Source organism: Coturnix japonica, chromosome 1, assembly GCF_054131305.1.
Source record: "Coturnix japonica strain WE chromosome 1, WE-NBRP24, whole genome shotgun sequence".
In the NCBI taxonomy this organism is placed as follows: domain Eukaryota; kingdom Metazoa; phylum Chordata; class Aves; order Galliformes; family Phasianidae; genus Coturnix; species Coturnix japonica.
Genome location: NC_140663.1, coordinates 124,516,391 through 124,533,641, shown reverse-complemented (window position 1 = coordinate 124,533,641; position 17,251 = coordinate 124,516,391). Strand labels below are relative to the sequence as shown.

General features: G+C 36.8%; 1 protein-coding gene across 1 annotated transcript in view; it reads right to left on the bottom strand.

The window, feature by feature from the left end:
• Window positions 1–801: 801 nt before the first annotated feature.
• Window positions 802–17,251, bottom strand: part of MRPS9 (mitochondrial ribosomal protein S9) — a 33,884-nt gene continuing 17,434 nt past the window's right edge. Inside the window, exons 5-11 of the mRNA XM_015849933.3 lie at window positions 17,018–17,097; window positions 10,766–10,848; window positions 7,937–8,012; window positions 5,353–5,521; window positions 3,183–3,291; window positions 2,214–2,383; window positions 802–1,007 (exon numbers count right to left, since the gene is read on the bottom strand). Of these exons, the coding sequence (XP_015705419.1) occupies window positions 916–1,007; window positions 2,214–2,383; window positions 3,183–3,291; window positions 5,353–5,521; window positions 7,937–8,012; window positions 10,766–10,848; window positions 17,018–17,097 (779 nt within the window). The 3' untranslated portion in view covers window positions 802–915. The remainder of the gene's footprint in view (window positions 1,008–2,213; window positions 2,384–3,182; window positions 3,292–5,352; window positions 5,522–7,936; window positions 8,013–10,765; window positions 10,849–17,017; window positions 17,098–17,251) is intronic.

The following is a 17,251-nucleotide window of genomic DNA, read 5'->3' as shown; positions in this document are numbered from 1 at the left end:
GTTATTTATCAGCTTCCGTGCTCAGCTAGGAACTTCTGTCACTAAGGTGTAATATTTTGCTATCTACAGCAAGCATGAGGAAGGGCTGTGTTCTCAGGGCCCTGCTGTTAGAGCCACTGAGAGGTATTTCTTCTTGTCTGCTTTCCCCCGGCTTGACGAACATTGTTTTCCACTGTAGCCCAGTTCCTATGGGAAAGATGAAGGATATGCTCTTCCTGGAAGCTGCATGTGTTTGACCTCTGCCCCAGGAAGGAAGATGGAAACCAACCAAAATGTTGTGCTAATCTGTTTTGGCAGGATACAATTATAGATGGGAGGTGGGCCGAACTGTCATCACCTCCTGCTTCTGATTTTAAAATAAGAAAAGTTCTGACTGCATTTGGCAAAGAGTCCGATGCTATCTTTGTGCATTAGCCATATTCAGAACACGCCTCTTTGATCAGATCCCCTGAGATTTGAAAGGGTGGAGAAGATTAACTTCAGCCTAACCCCGCCAGCTCTTCTTTGCGTTTGATGGAAGAAAAAACCCTGACTCCTCCAGAGGGTGATTCAGAGCACCTAAAATTAGATGCTTAATATGAATCACTTCCTCCTTAACCCCGGGGAGGTATCCAGGAGGCAGTTTCCACCGTCAGAAGTTAGCCTCTGTGAATGTTTCTCTATCAACATCCCCTCAACAACTGTCAGCATCATTCTAAGTAGTTCCTCAATTCCACCATAGCTTAGGTTGAGTTATGTGGATCGTTTATCCTCAGATACCTGAGATGCAAAAAAAAGGGAGGCACTTCAACACTCAGCCTATTTAAAACTGTAATAAATCTTTATTAACAAATATACTTATCCAACAGTTTTAAATCATGATTTGCTATGCTTTGAACTTCTTGGAGCATTCTGCCTTTCTCAAAATACTCAGACTTATCGCTTCTTCCAGGTGAACTTCCGTCGTGCTCCCTCTTGACCAGGCTTCTTCCGTTCCCTCGTACGTGGGTCGACTGTCAGCAGCCCGGCTATAAAACAGAGAAGCACCCATCTGTTTACTGTTCCTAGTTTGTACATGAATTACAACATCTAGAAGGATAAAGGTCCTGTGTAAAACAAGCCAGAATGGATTTCATCACCCTACCCAGTTCAGTGTCTTTGGTAACTGAAATTTCTTCACATTTTACTTTATGGACCATTAAGAAATCCCACAATATCCTCTTAACAGATTTTGTTTAAAACTTTAGAGCAATGGACTCTAACATTTTTAATCGCACACTCCTACCTGTTAAAGATTTTTGAGCAAGCACCTCAATTAAATATATTCATTCACTTACAGATCATATCGGTGCACTACTGAAGTTCTAGTAATTTATTTCCTATCACAAGGGACCTTGTGCTCCCTGCTCAGGATTACACTGATCTCCTTAAAGGTACCACACTCATTACCATACCAGTTTACAGGAGTATTCCCAGCAAATCTCACTTGTCGATACTGAACAATTATAATCAGAGAATCTTGTTGCAAAAAAAGAGCTTTACAGCTGTGCATAGCAACAGAGTGGAAAAAACATTTATGTTTTGCCAATAACAAGCAAAGGTAATCCCTACTAGTTTGGAAAGAGCATAGTTAAAAACTCCCTGTTCACAAATCGGTATTTGCTGCGACAGTATTGCATCTAATCACTCAGAAGTATCAAATGCTGCGGTTATTCCATCTTATTTAAGGAAATTGCCAACTCTAATGCAAGAGAGAAGATAAACCCCTTCAGTCTGGTCGTTTCATATATTATGTTTATGCTCATTATTATCTCTTTGAAGCTACAGTGCTTACGTTTGAGAATAAAACTTTCTTTAGATGAGTAAGGCACAACTACGCAAGTAAAATGAAATACAATTTTAACACCCTACAGCTCACAGTTCCTGATCCAGATTTCTTTGATAATGAGTCTACAAGCTTGCTCTGAGGTTTTACGTAGATGCAATATAAGCCAGTTTACAGGTCTAGCAGAGGTCATGAACAGATGGAAAACTCTTAAGTCATCCAAAACATATACAAAGGATGCTAGGGAAAAAATGAAAACGATTCATAAAGCCAGAATCCATTCATACAGCAAGGTTTCACTGGGATTATTTATTCAAATTGGCACAATCTGCTCTGGAGTTATTCTTGTATTAATTCAGTGAAACTAGAAACACGCTGGAAAACACTGGAATCAAGTCTCCATTCCTACCTTGTCTCATAAATTCCACCTCTTTTTCAGTCACAAAACTTCGCAAGGCTTTTGCAGTGGCCAAACGGATTGCCCCAGCCTGTGAGGATCTTCCTCCACCAGAGACAGTGCAAACTGTATCATGCTTTCCAACTCTGTCTAGAAACTGGAAAGGGAATAACAACTGCTCTCTAAAAATAAGACAAAAAAATAATAGTCGTGATAAATTAAAGTTGTATATAAAGTCGTTGTGTACATTTCCTTGCATTATACACAAAACCAGTTAACTTTAAAATAGGCATCCAGAAAGGTATTAACATCCCTGAGGTCTCACTGAAATAAAAATCAATCAATAGGGAATTAGCAGCAAGGATAATTTTCAAACTGTAAATGTTAAGTACTTGAAGTTCAGTTTTGCAGTTCATTTTTGTCTTGCTAATTTATCTGTGGATACCGACATCTGTGTATTACAGCTGAGCAAGCTCTCACCCTTTTCTTAAGCTCAGAAACCAAGGCTGACAAAGGAAGGTTTCTATCCTTTCTGAGAAGTCTCTATAGCACCGCTGTGCACATCCTTCAAAATCTGAACCTACATATGAAGTTTCCCACCTTGTTTGAGTCCACTATAATGCTGAGTAATTACACATGAATATAATGTGCAAATCTCTCGGGAAGCACTTAATACCTTTTTTTTTTTTTTAATTATTTCTTTAAATTGAACTGCAAGTCCTTCCTAAAGCAAGCAAAATTCATGCTCTTCGTTTCTGCAACTCTGCAGAAAGGGATAAGAACCAAAACGAGGCTTGTCAATCAGTTCCTATATTACTGACTTCCGAAAAGCAGAAGGAAAATAGACTAATCTTCATAAAATAGACAGTAACACAGAAAATCACAGTATCAACTCTAGAATACAGAACTAAAACATAAAACATTACTACTGGTGGAATATTTTCAGTACATTAGAAATACAACATTTCATTATGCTCTCACCTGTCCTGCAGGACTGGGAAGTAACGTAAAACATCTATTCCATTCACTGTAATTTTTCCAGTCCCATTGTCATAAACTACTGCAGTAGCTCTTGATGTTTTTCTTACACCTTAAATAAATCAAGAACAATCTGTTATGTGCCTTTCATATTCTAAAGAATTTCAAGTACCCAAGAAGTTAAGGTGATCTTTACACTTCCATACAGTACCAGACATTTCATTTTAGAGGCTGATGCATCAACAACAACATATTGGGAGTTGCGGAGGGGTAGGAGGGCAGGATGAGTAAATACAAACAATGAACAATCAGTTTTAAGTATATTTTGATCAATACTACTAGGAGTGGGAAAAAAAGTGAACTGAGGTGGAGTAGAGTTTACATTCTACCTCTCGTAAGTTCAGAAGGTCAGGCACTTTCCGGACCTGGTGAGGACAATGTATGCAATAATTAACTGCTTGTTCAACACCTGTGCACAATTTCAAAGTCTAATGACTTTACAAAAATCGAATAAAGAAGTTTAAGAATATGCACATGGAAAAGGCTAACACAAACTAAGATGATACAAGCAACGCCTATGTAACATTTAGCATTGTTTCCTCAGAAATTGTTAGTTGCAATTCAGTTCTGTAGATTCATGTTAAAACATAAACCCCATGCTAAAGCCTCAGAATGATCTTCTGTAGCACAAAGGATACAATCATTGTTATAATGAAAGAAATTGTGACATTTTGTTTAATTTAGAGGGATAATAAGATTCTTCTTGAATGTAATATGATGGCTTTTCTTAAATAAGATGACTTGCATAAATACAATAACTACTATTGTGAAGACACTACCAAAAAAATAAGGTGCATTAAATTCCAGTTTGGCTCTTTCATACTTCTTTGTTATCGCGCCATCCTTAAGTCAACTCGGTGAAAACATAGTTTGCCAGCCATTTTGTTTCTCAAGTTCATAAAACTGTAGCATGACTTGGGTTGGAAGGAACCTCAAAGATCATCTGGTTCCAACCTCCCTGACATGGGCAAGGTTGCCGACCAGAAGATCAGACTGCCTAGGAACCCATCAAACCTGGCCTTCAACCCCTCCAGGGAATGGGGCACCCATAACTTCTCTGAATAGTCTGTTCCAGTGCACCCTGAGGGAAGAACCTCTTCCTAACATCTAATCTAAGCTTTTCCTCTTTCAGTTTAAAACCATTCTCTCTTGTCCTATCACTATCTACCCACATGAAAAGTCTGTTCCCCATCTGTATGTAAGCTCCTTTCGATGACTGGAAAATCACAATGAGGCTTCCCCAAAGCCTTCTATTCTCCAGGCTAAAGAATCCCAGCTCCCTCAGCTTTTCATCACAGGAGAGGTGCTCCAGCCCTTGAGTTCTCTGAGATCAATGTTCTAATGTCCTTACACCAGTTAAGAACACACATCCCTTTTAAAAGTACAGCATGAATTATGTCCATGTGTGCACAAATCTGCATGTGCTTTGTCCAGAAAGTCTTCAGACTTTCCTATCCATGCTGCTGCTTTAATAGTTTTCCCAGACAATCACTCTTGTCTCTTCTCTAACATCATCACTGTCTTAGCAGCAGTGACTGATTCTTTCCTGTCTCATAATGCCAGTTATCAACTTGCTTGAAAAATTAAATTTCCTAATTCTCTGCATTTTCTTCAGCCGTCTGTATACACTGAAATGCCTTGCTACTTATTCTTTTAATCTTCAAAATTCTCATTTGATAAACTACCTACACAAATCATGCTAAAAGTTACTTGTAGGTCTAAGCACACCACTTTTGTACAAAGCACCAATGCTTTTGTACCCATGGAATTCTCTGCATGTGTTTGTACTCCTCTCAGCCCTCCCTCCATTTTGGTAAGAAGACAGCTTTTCACAGTAAATTAGTTTTTCATTGTATGTGTAGAACAACGAGGTCCTCCCTGTAAAGGCCTCAGAACTCACAGCTGATATACTGTGCCAAAAACTCTGGCTTTGTTAACAAGCTCTACCATAACTCAGTGTTTTAGTACATCATTAACAATTACATATGCAATATACATATAATAAGTATATAAACGAAGCATTCAAACAGTGTCATTCACATTTTCATGTTATAAAGAACACAGTGTGAAGAAATCAAATCTGAGCTGTTACCAACCAACTCAAAGTTATTACCTTCACCAGTGCTGAAGGCCACTCCTTGCTCATCATACTTCAAGGGCTCAACAGATACTTTCTTCAACTGCACAGCAATTTCTTTGGAAAACTTCTTAATATAATTCTCCTCGATGTCACTGCATGGCAACGTCATCAATTTTTCTAAGAGTCGAATAAACCTTGAGTACTGTAGACAACAAGACTTCATTAAAGGATGCCAGCGTAATTGCATTTGCTAAAACTTTCTATTTTTGCATACTTGATCTTTCTACTTCACTTTTATTGATGATTTCTGACAAGATGACACTTTTGCACCTACATGCTGATTTAAGAACAGCATGCAGATGCATCATTTTCTGTGTGACTAAAGATACCTAGTTCTTTCTTCAGGCAACAATGAAGCATTAATTCAAAGTATAACCAACCCCTTCATAATACAGGATTATTGCATTTAGAATGAAGTTCATCTCATATTTTAAAAGAAAACATTGAGGGGGTCTTCATTCTTTTATTATTATTAAAATGGCAAACGGAAAAGGTTTTCACCTCAGTTTCAGTAAGTCACCATATTCATTCACTTGGAAATAATTTTATTTCACTAAACTGAACCTCTTAAATGATTATATTTCATAATATATACAGGAAATACCTATCTATCTATCTTCGGCTGTTCAAGCTGAGTTACTTTAATGTTTATGATTTCCTTTAAAACCTAACAATCAAGCTATTTAAAAATTCAAGAGATACTTGACTTAAAGGGCAACCTCTTGAAATAAATTATCCTTTGCTACTGTGTGGTTCTCTTTCCCCCTCACACCCCCTCCGAAGTTCTTCAACATGTGATTAAAGAGTAAACACCACTGTGTTAACCCATTTGTGCTAAAAGCTGGGATGTCCCGTTAAGAAGTGTTACTGGCAGGAGCACCAGACAGCTGGTCACAGGGCACGAAGTTACACCATCTTCTAAAATGGATTTTTCATATAGAGATTGGATCTTTATTCTTGAAGCTTTCTTTACTTACAAGTTCTTATTAAAGTATGTGGTGTTGTTTTTATTATTCTATTTTTTCACTTACACAGTATGAATTTTAAAAAAATCAATAGTTATGTGTTTGTCTAATAATGCACACACCACAGAAAACTTATTTGCAGTGGCAAATTAAAAGAATTTGAGCAGGTAACACTAGCAGCTCATTCTCAGGCATTTCAAATACATTTAAACATCAGTGGTTGTGCTATAGGCTGAGACTTTGTGGCTCTACATACAAGAGGCCAAAACGTATCAGGTCTTTTTTTCCCCCCTCATCTACTGCACAACCTTTACAGATGTGTTGCATACAAAAACCAAACAGTGAAGAACACCGAACTTGTTACAACCAGATCAGTTTCTGGGACTCTAAGAACAAATACAACCATCCCAAATGCAGAAGCTACTGAACACACTGAGCTTATAGCTACTTCTATTAGAAGCAAGATAGCTGAAATCTCCTTGGTATACCAGAATGGAGATTTACAACAGCAATTTCAAAACTTAAGACTTGAGGAAATGAATCTGCTGAAGACCTTTAACTTCACCCATAAACAGCCAGCTATCACGTTACTGTTCTGTATGACAAATGAGCAGGGGGCATCTTTGCTACTATCATACTATTTCTGTAATGATACATAGGATTCAAGAACACTGCAGGTGCAAAAAAATACTTGGAATACTGAGATAATCCGTGTTTTATTCCCTGATACTATCATATTCAAGCTTGAACTTCCAAAACAAACCTGAAGTTGTTCAGTCACACAGTTGTTCCGAAACCTAAGGCTATTTAAAAAGCTCTGAATAAGAAAACAAGATGCATGTAAAGAAGCACTCTGAATCTGTAATCCAATGAAGCAATACAAGCTACTGATACCAGGAAAACTACAAGAAATTTTCTCTCTCCTCCCATACTTCATATCAAGCATAACTAAGGAGCTATCCCAGATCAGACCACAGATCTATGTAGCTTTATATCTTGTTTCTGATATTTGATTCTGTAGCCAATCACTAAGAAAATGAATTATTTCTGACCATCTTTCCCTGTTACTTTCCTATCTCTTAAGAATATCATGCCAAACATTCTCCACAGGTTAATCATTTTACACACACAAATCCATTGTGTTTCCCATCTTGACCATTCTTTATCATAGGGAAGAGGTGAAAGGTTCTAGTCCCATTCTTTCATCTGTAATTAGAATTTAAAAGTTGTCACTGTGCTCAATCCCTGACAACACCATTAGATGACAAGTTCTTTTACTCTAGGCCTCACAATGCTAATGGAGGAATAACTAAACCATGTTAGCTTTAGGTTAGGGTTAGAAAACCCTCAATTGTTCTGTGCTATGGTGCATAAAATAATAAATTAAATAAAAAAGGGACACTGGGCACTTTTAAAGGCAACATGAAATCAATGTGATTGTGCTTACAAGCATATATATTTCATAGGAAGGATGACAAAAATTTCTGAAGAACACCTGGCTCTATGTAGTACCTTTTAGCATCCAAAAAATGTACAGAGTCCGTGTTTTGAAGACACAAGCCTCCTTAAGATTAGAAAGATTAATTACTTACATCATCATCTGACAGTTTTTCTAACAACATTCCTTCCAATTCCGTCTTAGTCAGCCATCTGCTGCCAACCAGGTTTCTGTTAAAAATATCACATATATTCTCCCTTTAATTAACTAAGCAATTAGAGTTGCATCACAAAGGACCGCACTCACAGCCTTAGTTCAGAAACACATTTTCCATCACAAATGAACACAGATCACATTCCCATAGTAAACAGGAGAAGGCCTATGTTGATTTTAAGAGATATTTTGAAAGGAAGGGTAACTTCACATATTGAATGTATCAAATTAAAACTACGTATTTCACTTGAGTTTTTCATATCATTGAAGCCTGTTACAGAGCAGGAGTAATCTCATAAAAGTAAGCTATCTACTCCACAGCTTAAGATTTAGTTTACGTTTTAGTTTTAACTCTATGCTAAAAAACAGTCTGGTTTACAAGCAACAGAGAAAAAAATAAAAGGCAGGATGTTAAAAAAATAATCTTTAGCATCAAAATTTTGTCTGTGCTCTTCAGTTTATTGGTTCAATACCAGAACTCCACTAGCAGTAACCGTGGTCAAAGTAACAAGGTACCCCATCTTGTAGACTATGTAACCTCGATATGCTCAGTACAGTAACTGCACTGAAATGATAGCAGTTGCAGAGATTTTTAAGAAAATAGCCTCATATGCAGATGTTAACACAAACAAAAAAGCAAGTCTTTGGGAAACAAGTATCGCACAAAGACTGACAATACAATGCCAAATGTACCTAGTAAATTTAAAGCAAAGCAGTAGCAGCAGCTTTCTCAGCTCTGTAGGTTGGGGTTTCTCTGTGGTTTTCTGTTTTGTTTTTTTTTAAAGAAATTATATTAACGAACAAGTTCTGATTCAGAAAAGCATTCCTACTCAAGGTGATTTTGAATACTACTAATCAAGTATGTTTCTTAATACTGGTTTCAATAGCAATTTTTAAAAGTACCCAATTCTGATAAACTGAAGTATGCAGTACATGTACTTACAAATAGCTGCTTCCAGTGAAATCAGTGATTTAAGTATTTTAAATATATGAAGACCAATAAGCTTAAGTATTTCAAGGTCAGCTTCCAACCCTACAGTTAATATTACAGTGTGTCCGTGATAGATTGTTTTCTGGAAAAAATAAAGATTTCCCTCCCTCTCCTACCTACCTGAGGAGATAAATTATCCAGGCTAATCTCAGAGGAAGTAACCACATCCCTTAAATCCTTTAAACTCTCAGAGCTTTTATAAACATAACAGAAGGAGGGGATAAAAACAAACCACACTTTCAACCCTGACTACCTTTAGGTCATTTTTCACATCACTAAATTCACCATCTAAGCTCTGTAAGGAGTTGGGTTATTTTTCAGCAGTATACACCAAGCAACTAAATTCATTTGTTCTCGTCTGTTTAGAAACTAACATGAATCTATGATAAAACATACCGTGGCTTATAGAAACCATGAAGAAACATTAACTTCTTAAATAACTGTTATTTAAGAAAGAAATAATCTCAGCACGTTAACACTTCCTCAAACAAATGGCTGAAAATAAGAAATGACAAGTCAACAAAACCACACACATCTGGTGAGAAAATGCAGAGCAAGACCAAAGAAGAAAAGCAACTAGGACACAGAAAAAAAGAGTAATAGTAAGGAAAGGGAAACAACAAAACAATGAAATCAAGGATTCCTAGTTGTATCCAAAAGCAAGCACACCGCTTAAGAGATGCAAATAGTTATTAAGGCATGCCCTCATTTCAAAGAACTGTACACATGGAGAAACCAACTACAGCATTCTCCACAGCTTGTTCTGGTTAATATATATGTATATTTATGTGTGTGTGTGTGTGTGTGTGTATATATACACATATATATACACATATACATTCTCCACCCGGCAGATAACGGCAAGCTGAAGAGCTTGCTGTGCTTACCGGAAAAGTTAAAGAAAGAAGAGAAACTTAATTCAATTCCTAGTAATGGTGATATGTACATAAACTCAAACAAATAAACTTTTCTAAAGTTCCTATGGTTTTGACAATCTAGATGTTCAAAGCCTTTAAAAGAAGAATAATAAAGGATTCTGATGGTCTTCGAAGAAATATTGGTAAGTAAAAATACTCAAGAACTGTAATTAATGAAAGACTATTACAAAGCTCAGCTTTAGCCTTCAGGTTTTTCCAACAATCAAGCAATTTGGTACTTACAAAGGCCTTGTTTTCTGAAAGAGTTTACTAACCTTTCAAAAATCATTAATGAAGAAATGATTAGAAAACTTTACACAGACACAAAGAACCCTGGATACTCCCTAAATATCTTCAAGACACACTTGCAAGAGAGTGGAGAGGTGCTGGCAACAGGCTGCCCAGAGAGGTTGTGAATGCCCTGTCCCTGGAGGTGTTCAGGGCCAGGTTGGATGGGGCCCTGGGCAGCCTGGTATAGTATTAAATGTGGAGGTTGGCAGCCCTGACAGCAGCAGGGGGGTTGGACCTTGATCCCTGAGGTCCCTTCCAACCCAAGACTATGATTCCATGATTGAAGAAGTCTTACAGAGGACAGAACATTGGAAAGAACAGAGAGAGATACAAAAGAGCAAGAGAAATAGCTGGGAATTCACCAATTTCAGGAGTAAGCAATGAGTACTCTGCACATATGGATTACAGATAAGACTTTTAAACCTGAAATTAGCATACAAATGTTAGCCAAGTAATCGGAAAAAAGTCTGAAAATGTATTCAGGCAGGATGGGGGAACTACACAACGTGCCAAAACAACCAAAGTACTTCAAGGAAATTAATCTCAAGATCCATTCCAACTGGAAACTTACTTTTTCTCCTTCTGCAGAGAAAAGCCCTGAGCGGCCAGTTGGTCCTGATGTTTCTGAACATTTAGTAGTTTCTCATATGTTTCCTAAAATATAAGCAGAACAATGAATAATGAAATGTGTTTCCCATTCAATATTAAATGCATTTTAATAATCAAATCTACATTTTCACTGTCCAAACATCTAGAATTCAAGGGAAACAAGCAGAGCTCTAACAAATGAGATAAAAAAAATGCAGTTATGCTCAAGCTAAATCAGTGAACATTTAGACAGTGTATGTAATACTTTCATATGCGGTTCAACGTAGTTAATATTGAATTCTGCTGCTTTTCTTCAGTGTTTGTTGCCATCTTACAACACAGGGCTCATACAAAACTTCTCAAAGCTATACAGGGAAACAGCTACATCTGTACAATGGACGTGCCTCCAAAACATAAAGCAGAACGACTCCATTAGAGCATCCACGTTTCAGCTCATCTCCTTCAAAAAAGTGAGAGCATTTAAAATGGCAGATTATTTCAGTTAGCAACACTTTGGTACATTTAGATTGTCAGTTTTAACAGCGGTTTGTATCAATCAGAATTCGCTGTTGCAGTGGCACACTCCAAGGGACAAAGTGATACATGCTCGTACATTTATCAAAATCAGAATTTCTATTCTTTCAAACGTTACAGATACACCGGCTATGATTTTTTTGTTGTACAACTTCGCTTTCAGAACAGTTTTCTTGCGATTCACAGCTCTGCATTTCCAAACCACTCTGCTGTGACAGTGATTTACAACTTCAGAAAACCAAAAGCAAAAATACTCACAAAGCCACACCGAAAATATTACAGGAGTGACAATGCTTTTAATGAGTATTTTCACTTCAGTTCAGAAACTTTCACTATGTTTTGTTCCAAAATACTATGTCTACTACTCTGAATTACAAAAGAGATTTAAACCACATTTTAATATTCTGAGAAATAATTACAAATAATACTGAAGAAAAGGAATTTTTGTACTGCAACAAAGTTAATGTATTCTAAATCATTTACTTCCAGCAAGATGTGAAAACACAAAGCTTGTAATCAATTCTACATACTTAGATTACAAAAGAAATGTGAGGAAGCTGTGTACTGTCAAAAATTAACCACTGCAATTCTATTCTCAACATAAGCAATACTGTGATTTGCATCAGGATGCAATGAAATTTCTGCAAATTTACAGTCATTAAAAACACAAAAAAAGCCACATCTTGCTTAGAGTTAGAAGCATCTACTGTCCAAGCTGATTTATCCACTAATAAAAACACCAGCACACTGACTAAAAATGTGTACTGAAAACGTATGAACGAAGAAGTGATTGGTATCTGAGCTGCATACAAAGCATTTAAAGGAGGACAATTCTGAGGCCTGCGATGCAGATCACTAGCAATATTTTTAACAGGACTGTGAAACAAAAGTATTTTTGGAATAACTCCTCAGTGCAAAATCCTGAAGTATTCAAGTGTCCACTTCCTGAGACAGCACAAGAACTCACATATTACAGTAGCATGCCTTGAAGAAATCCTTCAGTTCTGACAGAGATAACTGTTCTGGGGAGGAACTAGGAGAATTTCTCAATTAAAAAAGCCTATTTATCTTCAAACAGATGGGACAAAAAAAATAAACGACCATAACAAATCATAACTTCAAGGATTCCCAGTCATCAGAAATATGTATATGGATCTCTAAGATAGCAAGGTATGGTAGCACCACTTTGGGCAAGATTCATTTCACTTCAGCTCTAATAAGCTTAACAGCTCTACTTCCAAGCAGACTGTTATGCTGCAATAATTATTTTTTATACAGGAACAGCAGATGCATGGTTTGGATTAGTGGGCATGACGTGTGTCTGACATCAAGAGATTTAGTATGCATTTGTAGTTACACATGAAGAAGAACCAGGACGGAAGCTTCCACTCCAGACTATGGTAAGTAGGGAAAAGGAGGATAGGAAAGTTTTGGCTGTAGGTATATGCAGAGAACTGACTGGAACAGGGACTTCAGATTTCAGGTGAGCAGTTTGAGCTTCCGTAAGTGGCAGTCATCAGATGAGGAATGGAGAAGGTACTTTGGACATTGAGAAGACTTGTCAGATAATCAGACAAGGCATTGGATTATTAGCTCACAAATATGGAATTATAAGTTGGGCTTAGGTTGGAAGGGGCCTTAAAAGATCATCTAGTTCCAACCCCCACTGTGGGCAGAGTCACCACAAATACATACTTGGAGTTCTCACTCATGTGCCAGCCTCTCTGCTTATCTCTTGGAAGGCATGTAGTGTCACCTTCCTACCTGGCAAAGAAGTCAGCTCTGCCTACTCATAAACATCTATCATCTTCAGGACACTCCTGCATATATTTTTAATTGAATTACTTTTATTGGGATAGATTTTTTTTTTACTGAAAAAAAAAAGTGTATATGTATATATATATGCATATAATACATATTTATATATGCACCAACAAAAGCCTAACACAACTATGTCACAGCCCTTTAAAAACACTACTGATTTACACATGTAGATAAATGAGGTATTGGTTGCCACCCACTGGTTTTTAGACTCAGAAATTCATTGTTACAACCAAAAAGAAAACTTCACAATTGTTCAAACAGAGAGATCTCTCCTTAAGACAGTCCACAGATACTCCCAACCAGAGCATGCTTAAGTTCTAAAACCGTGCACTTGCAGGAATGAAGATGATCTCTTTAAAATGCTTTAGCCAATCTGCAGTGGTAATGTCCACTGAAATTAATAATAATAATAAATTGTGAAATACTTCAATGTGCAAAACAAATCAGTAATAAAAGTCAATTTGAATCTCTTATGAGATAGGATTTTGCTCTAAAGCATTAAAAAAAATAAAAATGAATGCGAGTGTTTAATCTCTGTATAGAGACGGAGTCAACAGACTAAAAGAACCACTCACGTGTGCAGTAAAGCATGTGGGTGATTCTTTGCAAAAATCAGGAATTGTGTGTAATGCCCAATAATTTATCTGACAAATCTTCACTCCCCAAAGGCTAAAGAAAGCATCTTGAAGGCACGCTTGCATTTCCAAAGCTGGCAGGTGAGGATTTTACCAATCACTTCAGGATTCAATAGTCCAATTCATGAATGTACACATCTGTGTGTCTTGTAAACTCAGCTATTACACAATCAAAACAGCTGATTTTACAAGATTGGCTACAAACTGAACTGCTTCTGTATCTAAGAGAAGGATCAAATTTCAGATCCACGTAAGGATGCAGCCTTTTAAAATAAGAAATAACATGATTTTATCCTGTATAAAATTTTAGACAGAAATTAGTGAATGGAAACCCAGAAGACAATGTGGGTTTTTGTGTTGTTGTTTTAAATTGAAAATACCTCACAGTACTAAACTGTGGTGTTTTGGTTTTTGCAAAGTCCATAACATTTTTACATTGCCTTTAGCCTTTTTTTACTCATGTTTTTTCATTTCAGCATGTAGGGTTTTTTTAAGGAGTTAAAATGCTCCTATTATATTCATTACCCGCTATTTCTGATATTCCTGAAAACGTAAAGCATCAGTTACATAAAATAACCATTTTCCTGCATCCAGAATTGTACCAAGATCCCATTGTCTCTTACTCTTCTCATCACAAAAACATGACCATGTCCTCTCTGAAAAACTTTTAAGTTAAACAATGATCAAATATACTGCCAAACATCTATGAGACTGTTTCGTGCAGTAAGAATTTTCCATCTATCTGAAGAAAAAGAAACTGTTCTTTCCCTACAGCTAAACTTTATTCAACAGGCAGAACAAAGGCAACAATGGAATATAAAGTGAATAAGCTTTATGAAAGTTCATTTAATATTCAAGTCATAGCAACGCATATATTGTCAATTAAAATACATGTGAATACATACAGTTTCTACTTTCACTAAGTGGATAATATTATTTACTAGCATTTAACTACATAAACAATGCTGTTAACACCGATGCCACTGAAAATTAATAAAAGTGAAATTCTGCAGGAATCCATGTAGTAATTAACAGCACACAAATTTAAGCTAAATATTATGTTTATCCAATTTATTACACTTAATGTAGCCATTTAAAGGACATCCTCAAACAGAACTGATCATTTCCACCAGACTGTATTAACACACAACCCCTTTTCTTCCCTAGCCAAATTAATTAGCTTTGAGATTTAAAAATACGTTTTCTTAAATACACATTAGCCTAATAAGAGGTTAAAACAACACTGGGAATTTCATGCAGATTTCTTCTTTAATTTGGCTGACTGAAAAAAAAAAAAAAAAAAAAAAAGCCAAACTTAAATCTCGCTTAATGGGTTCAGGCTTATTGAAGTCTATTTAATGAAGATATTCAGAAGCATTCTAACAACACTCCAGCACTTAAATATCCTATTACTAATGAAACTTGTGTTTGTCAAAGAGGTTTTGTTTGAAGGTGGCTGCCACTGATAGAAACAAGATGCACACTATTCTCTCTGAGATTTCCAAGGCAATCTTGCATACTCTAACTACTCAGAAGAGCTAAAAATAAACTTGTGCTCCTTGTAAAATTTGTAATTTCTTCATTATGATGGAATGCAACAAAACATCTTGCCCTTGGGTTGCTCTGTTTCAGCCAAAACAAATGCAAATGGCTTGTCAGATGACAGCTGTTTGATAAGGCTCCTCTACAAGACCTGCATGCTTTACTTTTTTCCGTGAAACTTGGGATGAAAGGCAGAAGGCAGGAAGAGAATTAATGTAGCATACAGTCTAAAGGCAATGCTACAACCGTGATTAAGTAGAAAAGTTAAAAGGCACAGATTTTCCACAGCCTCGCTGCGTGCAACCCATCCGTGTAACAAGTTGACAGGCCTAGCGCGTCAGCTCCATCATCCTCTCCGACAGCTAAAACGCAGCATTGCATCCCTTTTCAGAGAAAATTTGCGTCTGCACCATGAAGCGTTGTACATTATTTCTTAGCACTGCAGGGGGCTCAAGTCCATATGGAACCTTCACAAATATTACCACAGATCAAACCAGCGGCGTTTCGAGGCAGATTTGACATACCTATTTAAATGAACAGCAGGGGTCCTCGGGCTGCCTCAGGCTGTGCAGGAGAAAACCTCTGTGGAAAGCCTATGCTGCAGCTCCATTACTCAGCAAAGACACACTCTACATTTATCATTCATTTCATTTCTGCCAGGGCAAGAAGCTCATTTGCCCAAGGTCAACAACGAAAAAAAATAAAAAAAGAAAAGGAGGAAAAGAGTGGGGGGAGCTGGTTTTTATTCTCCTAAAGAAATAAATGTACCTGACAAGTGGGGATTTAGTCCTTTGGGTACACAGAACACAAATACCAGATAATTCTAATGAAAACACTCCACCCCATAAACCTATGTGCCGACTTCGATAGCATTTTTTTTTTTTTCCCCTTTGGAGAATAGATTAATGACAGAATTATTTTTTTTGGAAAAAAAACAACAAAATGACTGTGGAATTAAATTCTTTGGTATATAGCAGCAATGCTTTCGTCTTCCCTAAGTACACATAAGAAACATGCTCATCTTTATAAACTCTTCTAAAGAGACGGATAATGTTTGCCCTACTGATGGCCACAGATATGAAGTGCCTATTCATAACCCGTGTAAGTACTCAGGGCCTTGATACGTTCAGACAAAGCTTCTATCAGGTAAACAGATGCAGATCCTTTACTCCTGGAACCACGCTAATCAGAAAAAAAGCCTCAAGTTTGCATGAATGAAACAGTCTCAGAAAAATCAATTAAGCAGTTTAAATGCAAATTTTCTTCACACTAAATGTCAGCACAAATAACGTTTCCTATAGCTTTGCCCTTCAAGGGAGAAAAACAACTTTTTTTTTTCCCCCCCAATATTATCCTACAATGATTTTTCTAGGACTAAGCTGTTTTTGTTGTCTGTGCATTCTCCACTACTAACCTTATGCCTACAAGAAAGTGTTCAGACTATTCAGATGCAGATCTCAGCCAAGACTGAAAAATAAATCAAAAATTAAGCAGCAACTGTTACGTACTCTATTCTCCTAAGCGCGACATTAAAACACTCCTAATAACAAACATTATGACAAAAATATACATTGCATCTATCTTCAGTGGTTATATGACCTCCTGTAAAAATAAAGCAGAAGCTCCTGACATGCATCTCTAGAATAGCACGTACTTGACTTGGAACTAACATTAGTTACTATAGATTATAATGTACTTACATGCATTAATGAGTAATACGACTGCTTGCCAGTGTAAAAGAGAAAGTGAAATGGACGGCCATCTTCTCCCCACTGGATTTCTAATGAAAAGCATGATTAGACAAGAAAGCAATACAAACACACTAAAAAAAATTAAAAAATCTTTGTATTTAATTGCAGTTATAAACCTCTTTCGTAATACTGATTACCTTTTTAAGTATCAGAGAGCAGAGACATTTCATAGGTATTCAAACT